Source organism: Eschscholzia californica, unplaced genomic scaffold (assembly GCF_041429995.1).
Source record: "Eschscholzia californica isolate CP2 unplaced genomic scaffold, dmEscCali1.0.p SCAF_2, whole genome shotgun sequence".
Taxonomy (NCBI): Eukaryota; Viridiplantae; Streptophyta; class Magnoliopsida; order Ranunculales; family Papaveraceae; genus Eschscholzia; species Eschscholzia californica.
This window is the reverse complement of record NW_028238309.1, coordinates 43868793-43894843: the sequence shown is the minus strand read 5'-3', so window position 1 is coordinate 43894843 and position 26051 is coordinate 43868793. Positions and strand designations below refer to the sequence as shown.

The following is a 26051-nucleotide window of genomic DNA, read 5'->3' as shown; positions in this document are numbered from 1 at the left end:
AATTTCTCTCTTATCTCTTTCTAAACACTCAGGCGAAGGGTCGCCAGAGCCCCTGGTTTCTAGACGAAACCACACCTGGTTTCGTCTGGAAACCAGGGGCTCCGCCGAAGGGGCCCCTCTACTTCGTCGGAGCTTTAGAGAGAGAGAGTATAGAGAGAAGAAAGAAGAGAGATGGAGAGAAGAAAGGAGAGATAGAAGAAAGAAGAGAGAGAGAGGGAAGAAGAAGAGTGAATATATTTTTTAATATGTAATTTTCCGGCCGGCGACCTTCGTCAGAGAAGAAAGTGGTGAGGTGGAGAGAGAGGTGATGTGGAAGTGAGGTGGACAGAGATATTTTCTAATTGATTTTATTTTAAAATATATTTATAGGAAGGGTAGTTATGGCATTTACTTTAAAAAAGGGAGTCAAATTTGAATTTATGAAAAATAAGGGGTCAAAAATGAAGCTGGTCACAAAGTAAGGGGCCAAAAAGGAAATAACTTTTAAATTTTTTAAGTTAAAAAGACAAGTTATATTTTGTTTCCTTAAAAGTCCAAAATTTGTGCTTTGTTTGGTTAAATCCCCAAAATTTGTATTTTGTTTAGTAGTTAAAAACTCAATATCGTTTGCAATTTTTTCGTAAGTTGTTGCAAAGCTGTTGTAAGCTACTGCATACTTTTTACATAGCTGCTAACGACAGTACTTAGGGAGATGAAGACTAAAAAAATTTATATGATCCTTTTTCACTAAAACAAAAAAATTTAGAGAGTTTTGATTAAATATCTTCTTCAAATTTTATTCCCTCGCTCCTAATTGTCTTGCATATCCCGAGGTTGGCCTACCAATGTATTTAGGACTTGGAAACCTACCATATTTTGTCTTGATAAGATCAGGTCCGTAACAACACTTCCATTTTTGAGACGGATGTCCTCAACTCTCTGGGTGCTACAGTATAACCACCACGTTTAACTCTGTTAAACTACCGACAAAATTAAGTACTAAAAGACTACCAAAAACATCGACTGTAAACTATTAAATACTACCGAAGAGAAAAAATCAGATTCTTAAAAGTGAAATAAAATGAAGTTAAACAGTCTATTCGAATTTGTTGAATTTTCAATTATTTTGCCTTGAAAAATTACGAAACAATAATTGCTGAAAAACAGAAAAAGAAAACAATGGATATTTTTGTACATTGTGTCTGTTTGATTCGTTTGAAAATATATAGGTGTGACATTCATTTTTTTCTGATGGAGAAGAAAACCAATGTTCAAATGTTAGTGTTGGTGCCGGAAGAATTTGGATGTGAAATTCAGAAACTCTAATCTTCCCTATTTCAATATTAATTTCAAACCCCCTAGAATCCCAATGTTAAAAACCTAAATCAAATTCTCCCAAATTCAGATACCTCTGAACTTTGAAAACTGTAACTTGATATATTTTCCAAGTTTCAAGAACCTTAATTATAATTATTTCATAACTCTCCCAATTTCTAAACAAGAAATTATTATAATTTGTACTTGGATGTTAGATTGTTATTATTAGTAAAAAAAAATTGGAAAGTTTTACACCTTCTCTCTCAAAAGAATATACTGTTAACTAGAGAAGTATAGGTAGACAACAAACTCTCTACTGAAATACTAGTTTTTCTTATTGAGAAGATGGTTTACGATTGCATAGTTATGCTTCTTAAATAGAGATTACTAACATAAAAGTAAGACGAAGCTCTTGACTAACTAACTCCTAAAGCCTAGGAATGCATGACTGAAAAGCAGAACTGAAATTTTCTACCGACTTAGTCAGAAATAATAACTAGTAACTTTTTAGTGCTTAGTCAACATAGCTGGTGGTGTGACTCTAACATATACAAATAAAAAAAAAGTTATAGGTCAAATCAATAATATAATATAATATGGGTGTTCATAAAAAAAAATAACAAAATGTCAAGTATATATATGATCTGTTTGGTGTCTGGAATACTCTAAGTTTAGCAATAATGGATTTAGCACTCCATAGTAGTACTTATCAATTGATGTACAATGACAGTGGCCTATTCTCCCACTCATGTGATTTTGGCATCTTTGAGCAACAACAAGAGCAAGAACATCAAAATATCTTTGATTTTGATTTGGATCTTTTTGCAACAAAAGAAATACCCATTATTAGCAGCACTAGCAGCTACTTTCCTACTAGCCCAAATTGCTGCAACAATTTTCTTCCTGTTTATGATAACCTTATGTCCAATGTTGGATTAGTTGTTGATCAAGATCACCACCAATTTCCTCAGCCTCCTCCACCACCACCTCCACCACTAGATTACTTCGAATTTTCGAGTACTACTGCAACTAGTGATAGTAGTTCCGATAATCATCTAAACTACTTAATACCCAATAATCCTTTGCCTCCAATCTTTTATAGTGAAGGTGTTGAAGGTGTAGACCAGAATGAACATGGAGATATCAAGTCATCTCTATATACTACTACCACTAATTCAAAAATAACATCCATAACAGAAGATGATAGGCCGAGGACATTAATATACGAAAAATGGAGAAGAGGTCGAATGAAGGAGAATCTCTACTCGTTGCGTTCATTGGTTCCTAATATAACCAAGGTCAATCTTTCATACATACATATAAGTCTATGCATCTTCTTGTCATGTAAATAATGGTTTCTTATCTTGAATATGTTTACTTCTACAGATGGATAAGGCTTCAATCATTGCAGATGCCATTGTTTATGTTCAAAAGTTGCAGAAACAAGCAAAGAAGCTAAAAGATGAAATTGCGGGCCTCGAATCACCACTTAAAGGAGGGGCAAAAGAGTTTGGTAGTTTTTTTCAGAATCAAAAGAAGACCCAAGTTGCAAAAGAATCTAAAAACCAAGTTACTAACAAAATCATACTGCAGGTTTGTTCAAAATCTCATAAAATATATATTTGAATCAGAACGGTTTTAGTGTCATGTCACCGGTTCTTATTGGTAGTTCACCACTGATTATTCTGTGCCGGAGGCACGGGTTATACCTACTATGTACAATACCAACTAACTAAAATGTGATTGTTTTGTAGATGGATGTATTTCAAGTAGAAAAAAGAGGATTTTATGTAAGACTAGAGAGCAACAATGGAGAAGGAGTAGCAATATCTTTGTACAAGGTTCTTGAGTCCTTACTAACATGTTTTGACATTCAAAACTCTAATTTCTCAACAGTTTCTGATCAAAGATTCATTTTGACATCTTCAATTCATGTAAGCTAATCTTCTATATTTTCACTTATAATTCTTGTTCGCTTATCTATTCATTGATGAATTTCGAAGATACTGATTCATCCATATTCATTTACTATTTATTGATGAACATACAGGTTATAGAATGTTTCGAAGACGTAAGTTTGTCAAACTTGAAGATATGGGTAAAGGAGGCACTTGTTAACCATGGATTTGAATTCAAAGCTTCACAAAAATAGTTCATTTTGGTAAGAGGATTTGAAGAATATCGTCGTCTTCGAGCATTAGACTGGCAAGTTGTGTCTCTTTGGGCCCTCTACGTGTGCATCGCGTTACGAAGAAAAATATTGGGGGTAGGGCGAAAATAATTATTCAACCTTAGATTTTATATCTTTTTCCTTCATAGAGAACTAAAAAATTAGTTTTAGCTTCTAAGAAATCCAATACTATTGGAACTTAAAATAGAAGGTTGTATAAAATAATGTCAACCATGGTAGTTTATTTAAAATTTTACAAAAATGTCAACCATGTTTGTGATTTTCAACATGAGGAAAAACATATTTTATAAGTTATGTAATTAAGTGAATTATATTAGCGTGTTATGGAATAATAGAAGTAAAATAATCGCTTCAAAGTTATCAGGTGATGTCGACATGTTTCATCGATCTTCTTCCTCTCATTTTCTTGAAGTCAAGGAAGAAAAGAGAGGAACAAAATTTTAAAATATTGGGTGTAAACACATTTTCTCTCATCTTAGGTCTGTTCTTACATTACTTTTTTTTTTGAGGGGAAAAGAAATCTCATAAATAACTCACAAGTTTACATCAAAAAAGAGAGAAAACTTATGACAATTAACCGAGAAGGACTAAACTAAAATCACCAAGTTAGGGGACAAAAGCGTTCATGGCCAAATTATGGGCCACCTGATTGCAATTACGAGGAGTAAAAAGCACAGTGACGGGTCTTTCATCTACTTTTCCACGAACCCAATCAATCTCGTCCGTTAGTTTCCAAGGAACCTCCGAATCCACGGTGTTTAGAAGCTCCACTATTACCATACAATCACTTTCAAGTATATAATCCCATATACCTAATTCCTCAGCCAACTCGCAGCCCAAACGAAACCCTAGAGTTTCGCTGTGTAATGGAGAACTTGGTCTGAAGCAAGAGCTTCTCGTTCCGATGATCTCTCCCTTAAAATCTCGAGCTACCGCTGCTGCCGAGGCTTTGTATTCAGTATATGATCCATCACAGTTGATTTTTATACGACCTTGTTGTGGTGGAATCCAGTTATCTGATTCAGAAGGGTTAATAGAAAGATTAGAACCGAGAAAAGGAGGTGCGTACCTTAATAACTCCTTCGTCCTCCACCAACAGCGATTCAGATCTGGATCTTTGTTTTGGAAATGTTTTTCATTCCGAACCTTCCACCATTCCCATATTAGAGAGGTAAATAAAAACTAATTTTTCTCATTATCCTTTTGTTCTAGAAAATATTTAAGATTGGAGACTAAATCACTTCCTGTTTGTTGGAGATCTGTGATTCCTGTGAGGTGGAGTATCTCTCTGAACTTCGGACAAGAACCGAACAAATGATCTCTTTTTTCAACTTCATCTATGTTACATAAGGAGCAAGATTGAGGTAATCCTGGTACCCTTTTACCTATATCATATAAAGTTGCTACTCCATTATGTATAAGCTTCCAAATGAATTGTTGGATTTTTGGTTGCATTCCTTTGATCTTCCAGAAGGTTTTCCAAGGAAAATTTTGTGCTTCCTGGCTAAGAATAGGGTTAGATCTGTATTCTGTATAATATGATTTGGTGTTAAACCTTCCATTGTCTGTTGGACACCACACCAATTTATCATTTCGATTAGTCCGAGAGATATTAATCTCCATGATAGCCTGCACACTTGATTGATCAAAGTATCTGTTAAGGAGTTCTAAATTCCAAGTGTTAGTGCTATTAGAAATTAAATCTGAAACCCAAAAAATGTTTTCAGGAAGATTAACAATACAACTTGGGATTTTATCAGGTAGAGAAGGTAACCACGGGTCTGTTCTAATCTTTACATTTGATCCATCTCTTGTAATCCACAATATGTTATTTCTCATGGTCACTTTAGTTTTCAAAATTGATTGCCAAAAAGGGGATATCGAATTGGGTCTATAAGATGACCAAAAATCATCATTTTTCACATATTTCGACTTTAAGAGTCGAACCCAAATATCATTCCAATTGGTTAACAGTCTCCATGTCATTTTGGCTATTAATGCTTCATTTACTAGTTGGAGGTTTCTGATACCTAGACCACCTTTTATTTTAGGAGAACAAATAATGTCCCACTTGATAAAATGCATCTTCTTGACCTCATGAGAATGATCCCACCAGAAACTTTTTTCGGCTCTTTCAAGCTTCTTAATAGTATCATGAGGAATCATTTGGTAGCTAAAAGGATAAGTGCAAAAAGAAGCCAAAATAGATTTAATTAATACTGTTCTACCTGTTTGGGATATAATTTTTTGTTTCCAACCTGAAAGATTTTTGTTGAATTTATCCACTAACCATTGGTAACTCTTGATCCGATTTCCTGGCTTGAGGATTAATGCTCCCAGGTACTTCGATTGATCTGTCATGATAGGAGCATTAAGCTGAGAAACAAATGTTGTTTTTGTGGATAGAGGCACTCCACTACTAAAGTACAGAGAAGATTTGTTGAAGTTCACTTTTTGGCCTGAAAAAGCTGCATATTCATCCATAATTTGTATAATAGCATCTAAATTCTTATTAGTAGCTTTTCCAAAGATGATCAAGTCATCAGCAAAAAGCAGATGTGAAATGCTTGGGCTGGACTGATTAATCTTATAACTTGTAAACTTGTTCTGATATTCATAATGAGAAATAAGGAGGGAGAGCGATTGAGAGGTTAGGATAAAGAGGTAAGGGGACAGGGGACAACCCTGCCTCAGGCCTCTAGTGGCCTGAAAATCCCCCACCAAATTACTATTCAACTTAATCTTAAATCTGGAGGTGGTCACACAAGACATGATCAAATTTAGAATACGACCACTAAGTCCAATATAAGTAAGGACATTTTGAAGAAAGTCCCAATTCACCCTATCGTATGCCTTTCCCATGTCCATCTTTAGGGCAAAAGCTCTTTTTTTAGCTTTAGAGTTCTTCATAGAGTGCAAAAGTTCCTGGGTCACAATAATGTTGTCCATAATCTGTCTATTTGGGACAAAAGCATTTTGAGTCCACATAATGGTATCCTCGAGACAAAGCCGAAGTCTATTTGCAATAATTTTAGTGATGAATTTATAAATTGAGTTGCAAAGAGAAATCGGTCTGTAGTCAGAGGCCAAACTCGGGTTTCTGCACTTAGGAATTAAAGCAAGAGTAGTGAGATTGAGAGAAGGATCGATTGAACCTGATTGGAATGCCGATTGGATGTAAGTAGCGAGTTCGTTTCCGATAATGTCCCAGTGTTTCTGAAAGATAAAAGTTGGTAATCCATCTGGCCCCGGGCTTTTGATCGATCCCATTTCCATCACTACCTCTTTAATTTCTTCGACAGTAGGGACCCTTGAGATGTGGTCCAGATCCGTGGCCGAGATTATCTTATAAGCATTTAAAATCTCAATTGGTGGTTGACTAACTTGTTCAACCTGGAATAAATTCTGAAAAAACTCCGTCAATTCCTTTGCTATATCTTGTTCATTTGTTAAATTTTGACCATTAGCCGACAACAAATTATTTATCTGGTTTTTCTGTTTTCTCATAGCAGCCGCAATGTGGAAAGCCTTAGTATTTCTATCCCCGTTTTTTACCCAGTTTGATTTGGCCCTTTGCTCTGCTTTTGTTCTCTGAACCTCTTCCAAAAAAATAATTTGTTCCTGAATTGTGCTTTCAAATGATAGTGAATCCTCAGTGGGATTAAGATTTTGTATATCTACCAATCTTTTCCTAAGAATTTTTAATCTATTCTTAATGAAACCAAAAGCCCTTTTACTCCAAAATTGTATTGAATTTTTAACAGATTGGAGTTTTTCTGGTAAATCCCCTACACTTCTATCCCATTCCGATTTGAAAGTAGCCGTATAATCTTCATGCTTGGTCCAAAATAGTTCGAACTTCGAAATAGTATGAAGGACTTAACCTTGTACTTTTAATTTAAGTAATATTGGTGCATGGTCACTATTATACCTTGATAAATGAAACAATCCAGATTCTGGAAACTCGAGAAGCCAATTATCATTACAGAGGACCCTATCTAGCCGTTCTTTCGTTAAATGGTGGATAGTTTTACTGTTTGTCCAAGTAAAAGCTGGTCCGTTGAAACCCAGATCAATAAGATTAGCATCTCTAATAAAATTCTGAAAATTCGACAAGAAAGGTATGTTAGAAGAACCTCCAAATTTTTCAGATCTAGAGGAAATAGCATTCATATCACCGATTAAACAAAAAGGATTAGTAATATTATTGATTCTATTTAAAACCGATCTCCAAAAGGCCGACCGATCCTGAACTCTAGGAGGGCCGTAAATACATAACATTTCCCATGGATTCGGGTTATCAAGAGTAATAATAGAAAGATGAATTAAATTATTAGAGTGGAATAAAACAGAAACGTCCCAATCAGGGGACCAATGTAAGAGTAAGCCTCTGCTACGACCAACAGAGGGAACATGATGATAATTAGTTAGATTGTGTTTAGAAGATAAAAATAAAGGACTATAGTTAATAAATCTAGTTTCAGAGAGGAAGACCATAGAAGGTCGAGTTGCACCAAGGAACTGAGACAAAGTATCCTTTGTCGGGGTGTTCTCAAGTCCCCGACAATTCCAAGCCAATACACTCATGGCTCCTGCGGCATTTGGGTTGCCGTGACCCTATCTTCAATCTGTTCTGAATGTGTGTTTTTAGCCGTCTTTTTGAATTGTTTTCTTATTCGAACTTCCGCCAGAGGCATGTCTTCATCTGAATATCCACTTCAATTAGGATAATCGGACCCACCCGGTTTGGCTTGAGGTTGATCATCTTTGTACAACACATTGGAGATGACAGATGTAATTCCTTTATCAGTCTGAACTTTACTTCTTTTTGCCTGAAAAAGACTAGAAATCAAGTTACCATAGTTAGCCCGAATTTCTGGATGTTTAGCACAAACTGATTCAACCCTATTTTCAGTATCTACTTCAATGTTTAAATCGTTAAATTTTGGAATTAAATCTTGTCCAAATGATCCTAACTCTTTTAAAGGATTACGAGTAGAAAAATGAACTTTAAAAGATTCCGGATATTTGGGTGTCATTTCTTTGAGAATTTTAGATCTAACCGAATCCGACAAGTTTTGTTTTAGAAGATCACCAAAAGCCAATATAGTTGGGCAAAATTTAATATTATGCCCAATCAATCCTCAATATATACAGAAGCGAGGCAATTTTTCAACTCTAATTTCTATGGAGATTAATTTAGAGTTAGACATTTTAAGATTAACTCTAGGCATAAGAGCCCGAGTGATACAGAGATTAACCCGAACTCGACCAAAAAGGCTCCATTTCGATGCATCTTCCTGAGTAGTTGGTATATAAGAACCAATTGAACCTGCAAGTCTGTTTACAATCGTACTATTCAAATGACTCGGAGGGATTCCGTGAAGTTGAATCCAAAACCATACATGATCAAATGAATGATCTATCGGTGACACCTCCGGTTCGCATGGTTGTAAGACAATAAGTTCCTCTTGAATAATGCAAAGAGAACTTTCAACCGCTATATCCATTTCTGAAGTCGTTTGAAATTTGATTAGAAATAGATTATCCTTCACTTCCGAAATAGTGAATTTGTTCGGTCCATGAAGAATTCTAGAAAGACGATACATGGCTTGGCTTATATCAATCTTTTTAGGGCTTTGGAACCATATTACTCCTTGTTTAATAATTTCTGTGTCGCCCGTATTGATGTCCCCTCCTTCCACCGTCGGTGGTATTTGTTTCTCCGTGGTTAAAGATTCAAATTGATGAATGAAGTGATTTTCCGATTCTTCCATGATCAGAAACAAAACACAATTGAAAAGAAAACGAAATTAAAGAGACTAAATCTCGACTATTAATGCCCTTGTAGAGCGAGAATGAGAAGATTGACTCGTAGAAAAGTCCAAATCGAGAAACAAGATATTTATGGCGGAGAACCGCCAAGATTTCGATCTCAAACTGCTAAAAGCAGTTAAAAAACTACCTAAAATAAAGGAGAACTTCCGCTATAGGTGGCGCCGATAAAAGAAAAAGCAGGAGATAGAAAGACTCCGCCCGGGAGCAAAATCTCTGTTCTTACATTACTAAGATAATAATTTAAGGGTTATTTCCCAAATAACCCCCAACTTTGTGACCGACTTCCTGCCTAGCCCCCTACTTTATCAAAAATACCCAGATGGTTTCTTTTTTCAGTTACCGTTATAACACCGTTAACTAGTCATCACCTCTCACTCATCCAACTCATCGCCTCTCTCTGCCACCTCACCTTCTCGCCACCTCATCGTCTTCAGCGGCGAAGATCGCCGCGCGGGCAATTTCCCGGCCGGCGAACTTCAAACATAAAAAAATAAAAATTTATTTATCTCTCCTCTCTTTCTCTCTCTCTCTAAAAACTTCGGTGAAGGGAAACTCCTTCGCTGGAGGGTCTGTTCACGAACAGATCTGTTCGTGATGAAGGTCTGTTCAACGAACAGACCCACCTCCAGCAAAGGGGTTTCCCTTCGCCAGAGTTTTTAGAGAGAGAGATGAGAGATTTAAAATAAAAATGGTGTTTTTAAAAAGAGAGGCGAGATAAACAAATTTCTTTTTTTTATGTTTGAAGGTCGCTGGCCGGAAAATTGCCCGACCGGTGAAGACAATGAGGTGGCGAGAAGGTGAGGTGGCAGAGAGAGGCGATGGGTTGGATGAAAGAGGTGCGATGACTAGTTAACGGTGTTATAACGGTAATTGAAAAAGGGGCAATCTGGATATTTTTGATAAAGTAGGGGACTAAGCAGGAAGTCGGTCACAAAGTTGGGGGCTATTTGAATAACCCATAATTTAATTAAGAAGTAACGGAAGTAGAAAAGATAAAGAAGACTAGTGCAGTAGTGCTGTACCTGAAGAGGTAAACCCCATTTGTTAGATATTTAGATGGAAGCGGAAGTGCCCAAAAAGTTCTTATGCCGAATGATTTATCCCTCATTAACTGGTCCTATCAATCTATTGGGCTTCACCATTGAATATAGAGAGTTGGGTCCAACTGAAGCACTGAACTAGCTACAGAGTTGAATTGGGTTTAATTGAAGCACTTATCGTTTTAGCCCATTTTATCCTTTACACACTCAATTCTGCTATACACACACATTTTGATGGCATGGCTTGACTAGCTTTAAAAATCTCATTTCTCTTTGGCTCCCTCTCTCCCTCTAAAACTTCCCCAATAGTATACGCTTATCTAGATCTTTTATTTTTTAATCTCTATCTCTCTCTAAAACCCCTCGAACAGAAAATGAAGATTTGAAGCTAGGGTTTCGAGTTCAGGTACCCGTTTCTACTATTATGATAAGTTTTTCATCGGTAAGATATGTACAGATGTATTCCTTTAAGGGCCAGCAAGATACTACCAATGTGTAGCACAGGGCGCCCACAATAACAGATAGCAACATTTGATTATAATTAAAAAAAGAATTTGTCAGTAAGATGAGCATCGATGTTGTACTTAAAGGGTCAGAAACACACCACCTATGTGTAATACATGATTATAATAAAGTGTTGATTAGTTTTCTGTTTGAATAGAATTTTGATAACTTTTTGTCGATAAGATGAGTACAGACGTTTCCACTACATATAGGTAGCTTCTTATGGAGTTACCGTCATAAAGTTTTTTGCTTTTCAAGAATAACACCGCTTGCATTGAAAGAGAAAACTAAAATGAAGATTCATACCATGCTTCTATACATTCTTAGGTGGCCTCTTATGCCTTTATAGTTTTGTTTGGATCAAAATAAAAATTTGGACATCCTCCTTTTCAACGCTTTTCGCCACTAAAACACCAATAAAAAGCTTAAATGCTAATATGGTTTTAGAAGAAGATAATGGTTTAAATTTTGGGATGTACCCACCAACAAAAAACATTTTTTTTTTTTTAAGAAAACCAGCAAAGAACTTCAAGTGGTAGTGTAGGGTGATATATGGAAGATTTAATGTAGTGATTCGTTTAAGAGTGGTGGAAGATTTGGGAGTGTCTAAAATTTCCGTAGTCATAGAGTTGAATTGCCCTTTTTGAGCAATTAAAATTTTGTGTTGGGCTTATTGTGTGTGTCCAAATTTATAAGGTGACCAAGTTGTCACCATCCAACCCTAAACCTTCTGGACTTGGTCCACTCACGCAATATGTCTCTTCTAAATCCAACTAAAGTATTATGAAGATTGAAGCTAATGTTTGATGAAATGAGAAGCAAAAAAAAGAAAGCAAGAGATGGTGTGATCTGTGATGGTTGTTGTTGGTGACGGTGGTGGCGATTGATGGTAGTGGTGTTCTTTCTCTTTTCTTTTTTTGCTAGTTATTCACGCTTGAGCTACTTTTCGGTCCCCGAGAATGCAATTGTACCGCTCACATGCTGAGGACGTCACCTTGAGTCCTCACAGATATTATGGAGCTGCAAAACACCTCATAGTTAAATTCTTTTAATTACAATTTAGTCCTTATTTTGCTTTTCTTATGTTATGGACTACTGTAACTATATGTAACTGTATTATCAATGTAAAAAAAGAAAACGACATTATCAATAGAAGATTTATTTTCACAAAAAAAAAAAGCCACGACCTCCTACAACCTCTCTTCTCTCTCTTTCTCAGGGTAAAGTGGGAGTTCTCTTCGTCTAAAAATCTCTTCTCAATGTTCTGGTGAAGTGAAGAGTTTTCTTCACCGATACATCTTCGTCTGAAAATGAACCTTTTGCCCGAGAAGGAGATCCGTCTCTTTTCTCAGACGAATGGGATTCGGGTGAAAAAAACCACTGAAACATTAAGAAGAGATTAAAAGTTTAAGAGGAGGGCGTTTGAGAGTATGAGACATTGATGAGAACGATAGAGATGACAAATAGGAAAAATGGTAGTAATCGGAGGTAGTGATAAAGATGAAGATGATGGTGGTGAAAGGCGTCTTTCAAGCTTTGGGCGTCAAAAATAATTTCACCCGAATTTTAAAAGCGCCTCTTTTACTAATAAGACCTCCAATTTGGATGGGTAATCTTACTAGGGTCCCACCGTAAAAAGCCATGTGGCCGATGGAACTCCCTTCCTATGAACGAAGGGGTAGCTACGAGACCCATTAGAGATAAGGGGTTGTTCCAGATATTTCCACCCCTCCCAGTTTTTCTTTTTTGTAATAATCAACATATTTTAAGGGGTATGACGTCATGTCTAATTCGGAGACTTCAAGGGTGGAAATCAATTGGATAAGGTTATGGGAGAATAAAGAAAAATTTTGGAGGAATAAATCCTCTAGGGGAATCCATAGTTTTTTGTAAAATCTCGAGGAAATATCTTCCCATGGGGAATACAAAAATAATTTACAATTTACAAAATTAACTTTAAGTAAAAAAAAAAAAAAATTCGTTTTTATTTTATTTTAAGTGTTTTCCCCCTTTTTCTTCTTCCCCTCCTCTTTCTTCTTCTCTGGAGAAAAACTCATCCATAACTTCTAACTAGATTTTTTGTTCTTCCTTCTCCATCACTTCTCTTACTTATCTTCCCCAAATCTCCAATCCCTACTACCCTTATTTCTCTTAAATCATAAACAAAGTCAGAGAGATAAAAAAGAAAAAAACATTCTAAATCCTAGAAATCATCAAACAAAATTTCATAAAGCTCTTAATACATTTTCAATGGGACGTCCAAAACAGGTTTCTTCATTCACTAATCCTCTCCAAGAGAGGTAAACACATTTTAAACCCTAGAAATCAGTTAATTTTGAGCCTCAAACCATATTTTTTTATCACTTCTTAACATATTACGTTTGTTATTCATATTTTTAGGGTTTAGTTAATAGAAGCAAACAAAGCTTTGGAGAAGAAGATGATGAAAAGAAGAAACACTTAGAAGGAGTTTAGGGTTTAGATCCATAAAAATATTTTGTTAAAGTTTATAGTTTATAAAAATTCCTTCTAAATTATTTTTATGGGATCTTCTAAAAATTTAATTTTCTAACTCCCAAAATTGGTAGCCCTATAGCAACAAATAGAAATAAAAAAGGCAATCACAGTTGACCAATTCTGTCAAAAAAATTTATTTTTCGAAATTTTTTCTCTATTCCCCAAAGTCGGAGCCTTTGATAACCGTTCCAATTAGGATTTTAACCCCTCCCAGTAGTTATGAAATTGTATGATACATTTCAAGTACCAAAAAAAACCCAATCAATGGTTGCAAATCATCCATTAACAGGACACCATCCGTTTTTCCGCACTAATCCAACCTGCAGATTTCTAGGCCAAAAAAACGTTTTTAAGGTCAGAATCATAAATGGAAGGTAAACACAAATACAAGGATGTTTTCTTCAAGGCCACTTTCTAATAAGACATAAACACCGGGTCCGACAAGTTACAACGTTTCAGTGAAAGGAATGAGAAATAGGCAAAAACATCTTGAACCAAAGTCATTATCACGAGAAAACTACTGATACCACAATTTTGAATCCCATTTGCTGCAACTAGTGAACTAACATCATCTTTTATCCTAGCGTTCTGAATTGATTTTGAACATATCTAAAATCATGTAAATTTAAATTTGATTTGATTATAAAGTTGTGATAAAGTGGGACGTAAAATTGTGGCATGAATAGAACTATTAGTCAAAATCACTAGAACAAGTTGAGTGGAAAATGTCATTGTCTAACCAGATATATAATGGAACCCTACACTCAAATCACATGGTGGGGTTAGGTTTAATGCCCCACATATCTCCTTTCCAAGATCCTTTACTAGTAACTTCTTTGTTTCTTTGTATAACTTGTCAATTTAACAATTGTTTGTGTCTTTTTTTTTGTTGAAGGAGCCATTGTTTGTGTTGAGTTATGAAATGATGAGAATACGAACATGTTTTGTCACTCAAATACATTACCATTATAATGATAGACACTAAACAAAATATAGGATTCGAAATGAGAAATTGTTTCAGTACAAGTGGACAATCTATTTTTCGGAAAAGTAGGTAAATATACTATGCCAAATACCTAATTGAGGAACGTTTCGACTACATATGCATGCCAAAAGTTTCGCACATTTAATATATTTACGAGGGAAAGGGGTGGTAGGTGTCTATATGTATTAACAAGGTCAGATAATCAAAGTAACCTACCCTATCTCTTCAACAACAACAAAAAAAAGTAACCTACCCTTCTCTCATCCAGTGCATGTTAGTACTCTCCATCCTATTATTAATTGAAGGTTCGGTTGGTCTATTGGTCCCATCCACTTCATGACCTTACTTCTTACACGTGATTCTTGTTTCTCAAAAAAGTTCATCGAGAAAGTTGTGGGGGATTGGAAGATATGTCAATATTTGACCCTAAATTCCTAATAGTTTGAGATGAAGTAACAATTTAGACAAGTGTCTCTACAAGCATTTCTTTGTTTCATCATGAGACCAAAAGAGGGAAAGGAATTCAAATTATTATGTGTTCTTTTGAAGATTCATTAAGCCTTGTACAAAATGATTTCATTTTATAAGGCCTCTCCAATTATGTTAAAAGCCTCCCCATGAACCATTTTACTTGCTAAATTATCACTGAGGGGAGGCCTTTTAACAAAAATGAGGGGGCCCTATAAAATCTTCCTAATATATAGAACAACAAAAAATGCTAGACAACTCTAAACAAGCCCGTCGAGATATATAGTGTACCTCTGTTCTGATTAGGAAATGAATTGACGATCGGAAGGATTCTAGAAAAGATATACAACTATTGAGCAAAAGGTCTCTTTCTTTTAAGTAACATAATGTCAACATCTCACTTTTTAATTATTTTAATTTTTTGTTTCTTTTAATTTATTTTAATTTCAACAAATGAAAATGTGATCATTTTTTTTCCCAAATGATTTGTTCTCTAAACTTTTCATACTTTCATCTAAACCCATCTTCCTATCTTTCTACTATACTCTTCTTATATTTTTTTTGTTGAACTACTATACTCTTCTTATATAGTCATGGATTATATAATATGCATTATGTGTAAGTAATAGGTGCTCTTTTTCCTTGTACTCTATACTCGTATGAGTACATTCAGTCAAGTATTGGAACACTCATTTTCGTCACAGAGTTACATGTAATCGATAGGTGCAGAACAATATATGCATTACTTTGCTTAAGAATATCTAAATAAGTTCTTTATAAAAGTCCCTCGAGCGGTTTCATGACAGTTTTGTGTTTCATGTGATAGATCGGCGCATGTTGATGTCCTCTGCTAAATATAAGAGTATCTCTAATGGGACATTCAAAATCTAAAACTTAGAGTGTCACTTAGGATGTTTAGAATTTTAGTTAAAATAAATTCCCCAATGAAACACTTTGTGATGTTGTTAAGACATTTATTATATGACGACTCTCAAGAAAAACACCCTAAAATTAAGAAAAATTTTATTCATCCCTCCATTTTGATCCCTTTCCTAGCCCTCCGCTGATATGGCGATATATCACTAGAGTGTGGAGCAATTGAAGAGAGAACGGTGAGATAATATACCACACTCTAGTGATATGTCGCCACATCAGCGGAGGGTTGAGGGATGGACTAAAATGGAGGAATGAATATAATTATTGTAAAATTAAAGTATTTTCTTTAGTTCTTTAAGTGTCACCTCCTCACGCATTCTAAAATTTAAATCAAGAGAAAACATTATTTCGTAACTATGTTTTTCCAATTAAATTTAAGAGTGATATTATATTAAATAGAGTTAGTTTAAAGATCTCCATTGGAAACTTAAAAAAAAGAAATTGATTATTTTTATTTTGCTAACGAAGAAAGCAAATCTTTTTTTACACTAGACAACTAAGATTTTTAAAGTTTTTCTCAAGTGTTTCACCAGAGATACTGTAATGTTTGTTAAAAAATGCTTAAACAAAGTGGGTAAGGGCATTATGCTCTATAATTAAAAAAAAAAAAGGTTTAAAGGAAGCATTAGGATCATGGAATTAACAACTCAAAGGAGATAATACAAATCAGACTCCATACACAAACATCACAAACCAAGGAAATACAAATGGTCAACGACCATTAATCTAAAAATAGATCAACGACCATGATTCATTGATTAAAACATAACCCCATCAAACCTCAACAAATGAAACAAAAGAAAAACCTCCTTCATTGAACAAATCCCAACCAACCAACCAGATCTACTCATTCTCTTAGTAATCAGCGGTTGGCAATTGCTCATGAGAGCGACTGATGAATACAAACTCATAAATAAGTCCAGCAAGCCCACCTCCAATCAATGGGCCAGCCCAGTAAACCCAGTGGTTAGTCCAAGTCCAACTAACCACAGCTGGTCCAAATGACACTGCAGGATTCATTGATGCACCATCAAATGCCCCTCCAGCTAAAATATTAGCTCCAACTATGAAACCAATTGCAATTGGTGCTATTGTTCCCAAACTACCCTTCTTTGGGTCAACTGCTGTTGCGTACACGGTGTACACCAATCCAAATGTCATCACTATTTCGAACACGAAAGCGTTCCATACTGTCACTCCAGACGAAAGGGCAAAAGCGGAAGTTTCCTACAAATTATTAAAAATAATTAATTAGTGTTAATTATATGTATTAGTAAGATTTTGATTAACGGCAATAACGAACTATTTAGGTAATTAATTACCAAACCGCCGGTGGCGAACTTAAGGAGTAAACAAGCGACGACGGAGCCGAGGAGTTGAGCGATCCAGTAAAGAATACCACGGAAGAGAGTGATGTTACCGCCGATGAAAGCACCGAAAGTAACGGCGGGATTAACGTGACCGCCGGAGATGTTAGCACCCACGGAAACAGCGACGAAAAGTGCGAAAGCATGAGCGATAGCGGCGGAGATAAGTCCAGCTGGAGTGCTTCCACCACCATCTGATAGCTTATTGAAAGCCATACCAGAACCTTCTCCGGCGAAGACGAAGATGACTGTGCTTATGAACTCGGCTAACGCTGCTCTTAGAGCGTCAGGATGAGTTGCTTCTTGGGTTGTTCCGATTGCTATCCGGTTAATCGGCATTTTGTTCTAGGTCAACAGAGAAATTTCTCTCTCTCTATATATATATATAGATATATCTAACTTTGTCTCTCTAGAACTAGTAGAAGGATCTGATTTCCACATCTCTAACTAGTCTAGTTATATACTGAAGTAGTCACGGTTATTGTGACCGGGATAACCAGTTTACCAGTCATCAATTATTTGGAGTAGCTACAAAAGACTCGACATTGTCGTCTTGTGGTTCCTGATATGATACTACGTGTAGCATTTTATTCTAACGGGAGTATTATTTGTAAAAAAATAGGCTTTCTTTTTAGAATAGGGACAGATAAACACAATTTTCTTAAATATCCTAACTTTAAAGTCTCTCCCCTCAAACTATTTTCGACCAAAAAGTAAAGAAGAGAAAAAAATCATGTTCGACCAAAAACCTGTTCGTCGGTCAAAGTGACAGAAGAGAGACAAACACCCTTAGAACCTGTTCAACCAAAAGAGAGAAAAAACCCTAAATCTAATTTCAATCAAAGAGAGAGAGATAAAGATGGAAACCTAAATCCTAGATGACTAACACAACACTCATCTCCATAAAGAGTTTGTAATTCTTGTTATTGCTTGATTTCTCCATCGGTTTTTAGGGTTTTAACACTGATTAAAGTGACTTTTGAAGATTTCAAGTATCAATATAGCAATGAAGAATACAAAGAAGGAAAGTGAAGAGTTCTTCCTCATCCAAAACAACTGAAAATTTAAACAAATTTCATCCAGAGCGGATGAAAAAACAGAACAATTTCAGCCGGCTCAAATGATCTTTCTTTACCTCAGACATATTATCTTCATTATATGTCGTTGTTTAAGTCGATATCTTCGCTTAAGTCGATATCTTCGCTTAAGTCGATATCTTCGCTTAAGTCTATGTCCTCGTTTAAGTCGATAGTTTCGTTTAAGTCGATGTCTTCGTTTAAGTTAAAGGATTTTTCTTTCTTGATGTAGGTTGCCTTATTCTTCATTAATGGTGGTTCCCCATCCATGAGATTTTAAGACATCATTAAAAACTTGAAACTAAGACTATAGTGATAGGTAAACTTTGGAAGTTTTTTAATACTAATGGTGATGTAGATAGTACTGACGATATTAGGGTTGAGTTGTTTATGTGAGAGAAAACTACAACTGAATAGAATATTAAATTTATTATTAAGTTTTATCAAAGTCCTTGTATTTTAGCACTATTTATTGAATGATCCTTATAACGCTCTCCTTAAACTAATTTGGTAAAGCAAGAGCAAACACATAAATTGACCTTTCTAATGTACTGTCTTTACTAAACGTTGATCTTCCTATACCAAAAGCCAAAAAATAATGGTTATTTCCCAAATGGCCCCCAACTTTGTGACCAGCTTCCTGCCTGGCCCCTTACTTTAGCAAAAATACCCATATGGCCCCCTTTTTCAGATTCCGTTATAACACCGTTAACTAGTCATGTTCTCTCTCTCCTCCATCTCATCTCTTCTGTCTGCCACCTCATCTTCTCGCCACCTCGTCATCTTCTCCGGCAAAGTCGTCGGCTGACCAATTTTCCGGTCGGCAACCTTCAAATATAAAAAAAAAAACTTTTTTTATAAATTTTCTCTCTCCTCTCCCTCTCTAAATTATTTATTTTTAATTCCTCTCTCTCTCTCTCTTGTTTTCTCTTTCTTCTTCTTCTTCTTTCTCTCCCTTGTTTTCTCTCTCTTCTTAGTCTCTCTAAATACTCCAGCGAAGGGGAAACCCCCTTCGCCGGAGATCTAATCGACCAGACCTTCAAGGTCTGGTCGAATCTGAAACCAGATTCGAAACAGACCTCAAGGTCTGTTCTTCGAATGATTCGACCAGACCTTCAAGGTCTGGTCGAATCTGAAACCATAATCGAAACAGACCTCAAGGTCTGTTCTTCGACTGATTCAAACAGACCTCAAGGTCTAATTCTTCGAATCTGAAACCAGATTCGAAACAGACCTCAAGGTCCGTTCTTCGAATCTGAAACCAGATTCGAAACAGACCTCAAGGTCCATTCTTTGAATCTGAAACCAGATTCGAAACAGACCTCAAGGTCTGTTCTTCGAATCTGGTTCAGATTCGAACAGACCATATGTAGGTCTGTTTCGAATCAGAAACTAGATTCGAACAGACCATATGTAGGTCTGTTTCGAATCAGAAACCAGATTCGAACAGACCTTGAAGGTCTATTCGGATCTGATTTCGACCAGACCTTGAAGGTCTGGTCGATCAGATCTCTTCGGCGAAGGTTGTTTCCCCTTCGCCGTAGTATTTAGAGGGAGAGAGATAAGAGGAATTAAAAAAAAAATTAGAGATAGAGAGGAGAGAGAAAAAATTTAAAAAAAGTTTTTTTTTTTAATTTGAAGGTCGCCGGTCGGAAAATTGGTCGGCCGGCGACTTTGCCGTAGAAGATGATGAAGTGGCGAGAAGATGAGGTGGTAGAGAGAAGAGATGAGATGGAGGAGAGAGGGAATATGACTAGCTAACGGTGTTATAAAGGAATCTGAAAAAGAGGCTCATATGTGTATTTTTGCTAAAGTAAGGGGCTAGGCATGAAGTTGTTCACAAAGTTGGGGGCCATATGAGAAATAACCCAAAAAATAATTTGATTTAAAGACTAACTTCCAATAAAAGACTAAAAAATTCAAAATGTGTCTATTTAAACAGCTTTTTTTTTTGGGTGAGTGTGTCATCATATCACATCAGTCAAGACCTTTTATGTTTTTATGGTGGTGTTTAGGGATGGGAATTGGTAGGTCGGGCTTACTCGCAGTACAATATCAATCGGCCTCGGGCGATCCGGCTTTGAGGGAACAAAGAGTGAGATAAATTTATATTATATCTCATGATAATTCTTCATTAGGTTTTAATGTGAGATTAAATTCTTAAAAGGAACAAAACAAATAACGTCTAATTTTAATCCCACATTGTCTTTTTAGAATCAGGAAAGGTGTTTAGAGATTTTATAAAAGGAAAGGAAAAAGTGTTTTTTTTCAAGTCATAAGATTACCCGCTACCAGTCCCGCCCATACCCGAATTACCCGAGCTTCTTAATGGGCTTGGGCGGGTAATGGACAAGGCGAGTTTCAAAATTGCCCGCCCGATTAACCCACTTACCCTAATAACCATTTAAATTTTGTGTCCAACCCGATGCTTCAAGTGCTCATGGACGCCTGTACCCGCCTAATTCTCACCCCTATCCAGAGACCACGATAAAGAGGAAGTAAAATCAATTTTAGGAGGAAAGGCGACAGGCAGAATCTAAGACCTAGAGATGATCTTAACTCGACGAACCCAATGAAACAAATGGTCGATTCGAATTTTCAAGTGATACTCGATATCCCGCACAATCTGAAAGGTTAGTACTTGCTAGACAAAATATGGTTGCTAATTAAAGACAAAAATTCTATTCATCCCTCCATTTTGATCTCTTCTCCAACCCTCTGCTGATGTAACGACATATCACTGGAGTGTGGAGCAATTGGAGAGAAAATAGTGAAAAATATACTCTAGTGATATGTCGTCACAACGGAGGGCTGGAGGAGGAGGAGGGACCAAAATGGAGGAATGAATAAAATGTTTGAAAGGCAAAAATTCTATGTCACACATAGGGGTGGGAATTGGGCGGGTATGGGCGCCCATGGGCACTTGAAGCATCGGGCTGGGCGGGTCGGGCACAAAATTTCAATGGCTATTAGGGTAAGCGGGTTAATCGGGCGGGCAATTTTAAAATTTGCCTTGTCCATTACCCGCCCAAGCCCATTAAGAAGCTCGGGTAATTCGGGTATGGGCGGGCGGGTAGCGGGTAATCTCATGACTTGAAAAAATTCACTTTTTCCTCTCCTTTTATAAAATCTCCAAACGCCTTTCCTGATTCTAAAGAGACAATGTGAGATTAAAACTAGACATTATTTGTATTGTTTCTTTTAGGAATTTAATCTCACATTGAAAACTAATGAAGAATTCTCATGAGATATAATAAAACTTATCCCACTTTTTGTTCCCTCAAAGCCAAAGACTACTTCAGTATTCAACTAGGAATTCTCTTGGGCCACTGGAAATGCATTGGGTTCGTGTGATTGCCCTTAAACATATTGTTTACCATCTCAACTAAGCCTAGCAACATGGACGGTTGGGCTTCATCAACCCATAAAGTTGATGTAATTTGGTTGGTTATCAATGGGTGAGCTTAAGTGGGTGCGGGCATGGGCGGGTGCGCGGGTAGAGGTTTTAACCCATGCCCGCCCACCAAAATTTGGCGGGCTGGGCGGGTTGTGCCCGAGACGGGCGCGGGCGTCCATGGTCCTTGTTGGGCTCGGGTGCCCGTGGGCGGGTTCGGGCTTATGGACAAAATTCCCACCCCTAGTGACTCACACATCTTCATGCAATTAATGAGAAGAATCTAATCTTGAGGTTTTCATTAGCTTATTAACTTACTCCGTGCAGTACATTAACAAGTTGATACCACTCATTTTTGGACGTAGACCCATACAGCTAAGGTTTTTGCCTCCAAAACGCTCTTGTCATGCCACGTGTCGGCATCGACACGTTAGGTCATAGACATATTGATGTGACAATATTAAGAAATATTTTCCTTTCTCGTCTCGCCCCCTCTTCCGTTATCTTCTTCAAAGCTGAACCGTCCACTATATTAAAAGCTTAATTATTAGCAAGCGAGAGATTAATTAAGCTAACAATCTTATCCGGATAAACATAACACAAATATTTTACACAATGGACACTAGAATATCTTTTGTCCTCATTGTCGTATAAAGATATTCTTAAGCACTTTTATTTTTTGTTGAAAGATACATAACATTAATTAACAAGAGTACTGGTTAATGAAAATTCCTGACGGATATTATGTCTAATCTGGGGTACTCTAGACATTGGATTCGCATGATCTCTAAATGTATTTCCACTTCTTCCATGGCGGTACTGGTTAATGGTCGCCCAGGTCCTATTTTCTACCCTTCAAGAGGCATCAGACAAGGCGATCCGCTTTCTCCCTTTCTGTTTACCATCGCCATGGAGGCACTAAGTAGACTTATTAATGCGGACCATAATGGAAACAAATTTATAGGTTTTCCTACTAATAACCCCAATCTTAATATATCTCACCTCCTTTTCGCGGATGATTGCATCATCTTTGGTAGGAACTCCCTAGAGAATATTCACACCCTCAAATCCATTCTTAAGACGTTTTGCGACTCTTCTGGTCAAATGATTAACTACAGCAAGTCTAACATCTTTTATTCTAAAAATTCTCACCCTAAATTCAAGAGATTAATTACGAGAACCCTAAAAGTCAAATACGCTTCCACATCAGAAAAATACCTAGGTGCTCAACTTTTCATAGGGGCAAACAAAAAAAAGGTATTTAATGATATTATTGAGAAAATTAAAAACAAATTAGATAAATGGAATTATAATTTCCTCTCTCAGGCTGGTCGCACCGTTGTCATTTCGACAATAGCGGCAGCTGTACCCCGATACCAAATGCAATGCTTTGCCCTTCCTAAAGGCACTTGCAAAAGCATTTCGACTTTGCAAAAGTCGTTCTGGTGGGGTAGGTCCAAGGGCATTTGCACCAAAAGTTGGTCTTCCATTTATACCCCCAAAAAGATGGGTGGGCTAGGTATTCATAAGACGGATTTGGATAACCAAGCGATGTTAAGTAAACTAGCTTGGAAGATCAAATCAGAACCCAAGGCTATACGGGTTCAATTCCTTAAATCTAAATATTATAATAATAGCGATCACCCGAATTTAGCGAAGTCGCATCACTCGTGGCACTGGAAAAACATTCGTAAACATTTGCATAACATTGATAAACACTCGTTTTGGGAGGTTCAAAATGGGAAGAACATAGAGATTTGGAAAGATAATTGGATTCCAACACTTAACAACCCCCCGGAAAATATCTACAACTCTCAGATTACTAAGGTTTCTCAACTCATAGAGCGGAACCATTGGAATATAAATCTTCTGAATAATACATTCGAAGAAAAAATAAAAAATTTAATCTTGTCCATCCCTATAGACAGTAACAATGAGGACCAACTTAGATGGTCCCTTACCAAATCGGGAAACTCCTCGGTCAAATCTATGTACCATAATCTATCCACCAGCATGAGTTCTCCTCTTCCTTTGGCACCCAACTGGAACTTTATCTGGTCCCTCCAGGTGGTGCCTAGAATTAAATTATTTATTTGGAAAATTTGCGTCAAAGCCCTTCCAGTGCGGGATAGAATAGGAAAATACATCGATAATAATCTGAATTGCCCTAACTGTAATGTCGTAGAAACATTGGAGCATGCACTTCTACATTGTCCTTTGGCTAAAAACATTTGGTTTTACTTTAATATCATCTCTGAAAAGATTCCTTCAATTCGAGATTGGATTTTCACTTGGGAACACACCCCTGAAGCCAGTCAACTCTACAATGGCATTCACTTGGCAACAATAATGTGGAATATATGGAAAATTAGATGCGATCATTGCTTTCAGCATGAAATCAATTCCTTAGAACAGATAACTTCAATGATAATGAATTTTCCTCAATACCCGAGGAATACCGAAAACAATACTAAGAAGACGCAAGAAAAATGGATACCGCCATTGCAAGGCTGGGTAAAAATAAATGTAGATGCATCATTCATTAACATTAATGAAATCGCAGGCTTTGGCCTCATTATACACAACAATGAATCAATATACATAGAAGCTCATGCATCAACCACCAGAAGTAGAAACGTAGAGGAATGTGAATCAATAGCCATTTTAAAAGGCATGGAATGGGCGTTAGCCCACAATTATAGGAAAATTATAATAGAAAGTGACAATATTAATGTGATCCAATACTTACAGAAAAATAGTAATGAAATACAATGGCAAACCAAGAAGAATATACAAAAAATAAAAGAAATCATACCCAGGCTGGAATCTGTTAAATTTTCTTATGTCAACAGGAAATTGAATCAAGCGGCAGACAAATTGGCAAAGTGGGCGAGGAAGAGGAATAAAACGCAGACATGGAAGAATATCCCTTATTTTATTTCTAATATGTACTGTAATAGAACCCTTGTTGTTTAATATAATCTTAGCTATTCAACAAAAAAAAAAATTAACAAGAGTACCATTACAATACATATTAGACGGAAAATGAGGTACATATTTCTAAAGTTCCGACCTATTTTTCTTCTTTGTCAATTTCGTCAATTTGTCCGCTTGAGTGTTTTGATTGCGATTTATGTAGTTGAACTTGATACTGTTAAGCTTGTTTCTGATTTCCTTAATTTTTCGTATGTGGACCATCGATTGGCATTGGATTTTGTGCATAAGATTTTTCAGATGCTGTATCAGATTGAGATTGTCATTTTCGATGATAATTTCTTTGTGATTATGTTCCTCTGCCCACTTGATGCCCTGTAGAATCGCTATAGCCTCGCTTTCTTCGCTATTTCTTGCCTAAGTCGTCTGTACTTTCGCGTTCACGAATTTAGATTAACTATTATGAATAATCATACTGGTTCCAATATTGTTATTAATATTTGTAAAAGAAGCATCCACATTTATTCTTATAAACGGTAGGGGAGGGGGTTGCCATTTTCCAACTATGTTCATCAAAGGTTTCTTCAGTATATTATTCATTTTTGGGAAAGCCATATTACATTTTATAATTGTGCTAGTAGTATTTATCGTGTGTTGGAAGCAGTGATCACATCTTGCCTTCCATATATGCCACATAATAGTAACCAAGTGAATGTCATTGGAGGTGTAATTGGTTTGTGATTGATCTTGCCAAGACAGAATCCATTCGGATATGGATTGAATATTGGTGGATAAAATATTAAAGTGGAACCATATGCTTTTAGCAAAAGGACAACGAAGTAGCGCATGTTCAATTGACTCGATTTCAGTACAATTTGGACAAGTGTATAAATTTCCTATGAATTTAACAATACGCTTACGGACTGGTAGGGCTCCCGAGCAACATTTCCAAAGAAAGTGGTGAATACGGGGGGATAGTCGGGATAAACTATATGAAGTTCCAGTTGATGGAGGGAGGGGGTGGGGATTCCGGATAAGACTAAGATTTTGATACACAGACTTGACTGAAAAAATTTCAGATTGAGTGAGAGTCTATTTCATCTGATCAAAGCCCTGATTTTGATCAAATTGCAGGTATTATTATCAAAGTTGTCTCTCAGGGTCTCGTCACACCACTGGTTATTATTAATAAGTTGAGAAACCGTAACAAGATTCGAATTAGTACTGTTATAAAGAGAGGCGTGAGTATTTAAGATCCAATTACCCTTGCAGATATTGATTTGCTCCCTCGTGTGAACTTCAAGTGATCAGGTTCTCAATAAGTCCATTTGCTTCCTTAACTTTCAAGTTCCACGAATGACGCGTTTTAGCAGGACCAGGAGAATGAGACTGATTGAAATATTTAGCTTTGAGAAATTTAACCAGATAGCCTCTGGTTCCGTCTTGAGCCTCCAAGCCAATTTACTAAGAAGGGTTGTGTTGTCAAGATGAGGATGATGAATACC

At 36.5% G+C, this 26051-nt stretch overlaps 2 protein-coding genes across 2 annotated transcripts; one reads left to right on the top strand and one right to left on the bottom strand.

The window, feature by feature from the left end:
- Positions 1-1934: 1934 nt before the first annotated feature.
- LOC147558175 (transcription factor FER-LIKE IRON DEFICIENCY-INDUCED TRANSCRIPTION FACTOR-like) lies at positions 1935-3786 on the top strand. The gene is made up of 4 exons (XM_086664548.1): positions 1935-2594; positions 2683-2889; positions 3051-3230; positions 3347-3786. The coding sequence occupies exons 1-4, from the start codon at positions 1977-1979 to the stop codon at positions 3446-3448; spliced, it is 1107 nt and encodes a 368-aa protein (XP_086520674.1). The 5' UTR covers positions 1935-1976; the 3' UTR covers positions 3449-3786.
- A 12601-nt stretch (positions 3787-16387) lies between these two features.
- On the bottom strand, positions 16388-17523 carry LOC147558174 (aquaporin TIP1-1). The gene is made up of 2 exons (XM_086659722.1): positions 17098-17523; positions 16388-17002 (listed from the first exon to the last, which is right to left on the bottom strand). The coding sequence occupies exons 1-2, from the start codon at positions 17479-17481 to the stop codon at positions 16631-16633; spliced, it is 756 nt and encodes a 251-aa protein (XP_086515848.1). The 5' UTR covers positions 17482-17523; the 3' UTR covers positions 16388-16630.
- Between the last annotated feature and the right edge of the window lie 8528 nt (positions 17524-26051).

Coding starts and splice junctions, on each gene's coding strand:
- LOC147558175 (XM_086664548.1), top strand. CDS start 1,977: ATGGATTTAGCACTCCATAGTAGTACTTATCAATTGATGTACAATGAC. Junction 2,595..2,682: donor TGGTTCCTAATATAACCAAG/GTCAATCTTTCA, acceptor TTACTTCTACAG/ATGGATAAGGCTTCAATCAT. Junction 2,890..3,050: donor CTAACAAAATCATACTGCAG/GTTTGTTCAAAA, acceptor ATTGTTTTGTAG/ATGGATGTATTTCAAGTAGA.
- LOC147558174 (XM_086659722.1), bottom strand. CDS start 17,481: ATGCCGATTAACCGGATAGCAATCGGAACAACCCAAGAAGCAACTCAT. Junction 17,003..17,097: donor AGTTCGCCACCGGCGGTTTG/GTAATTAATTAC, acceptor AATAATTTGTAG/GAAACTTCCGCTTTTGCCCT.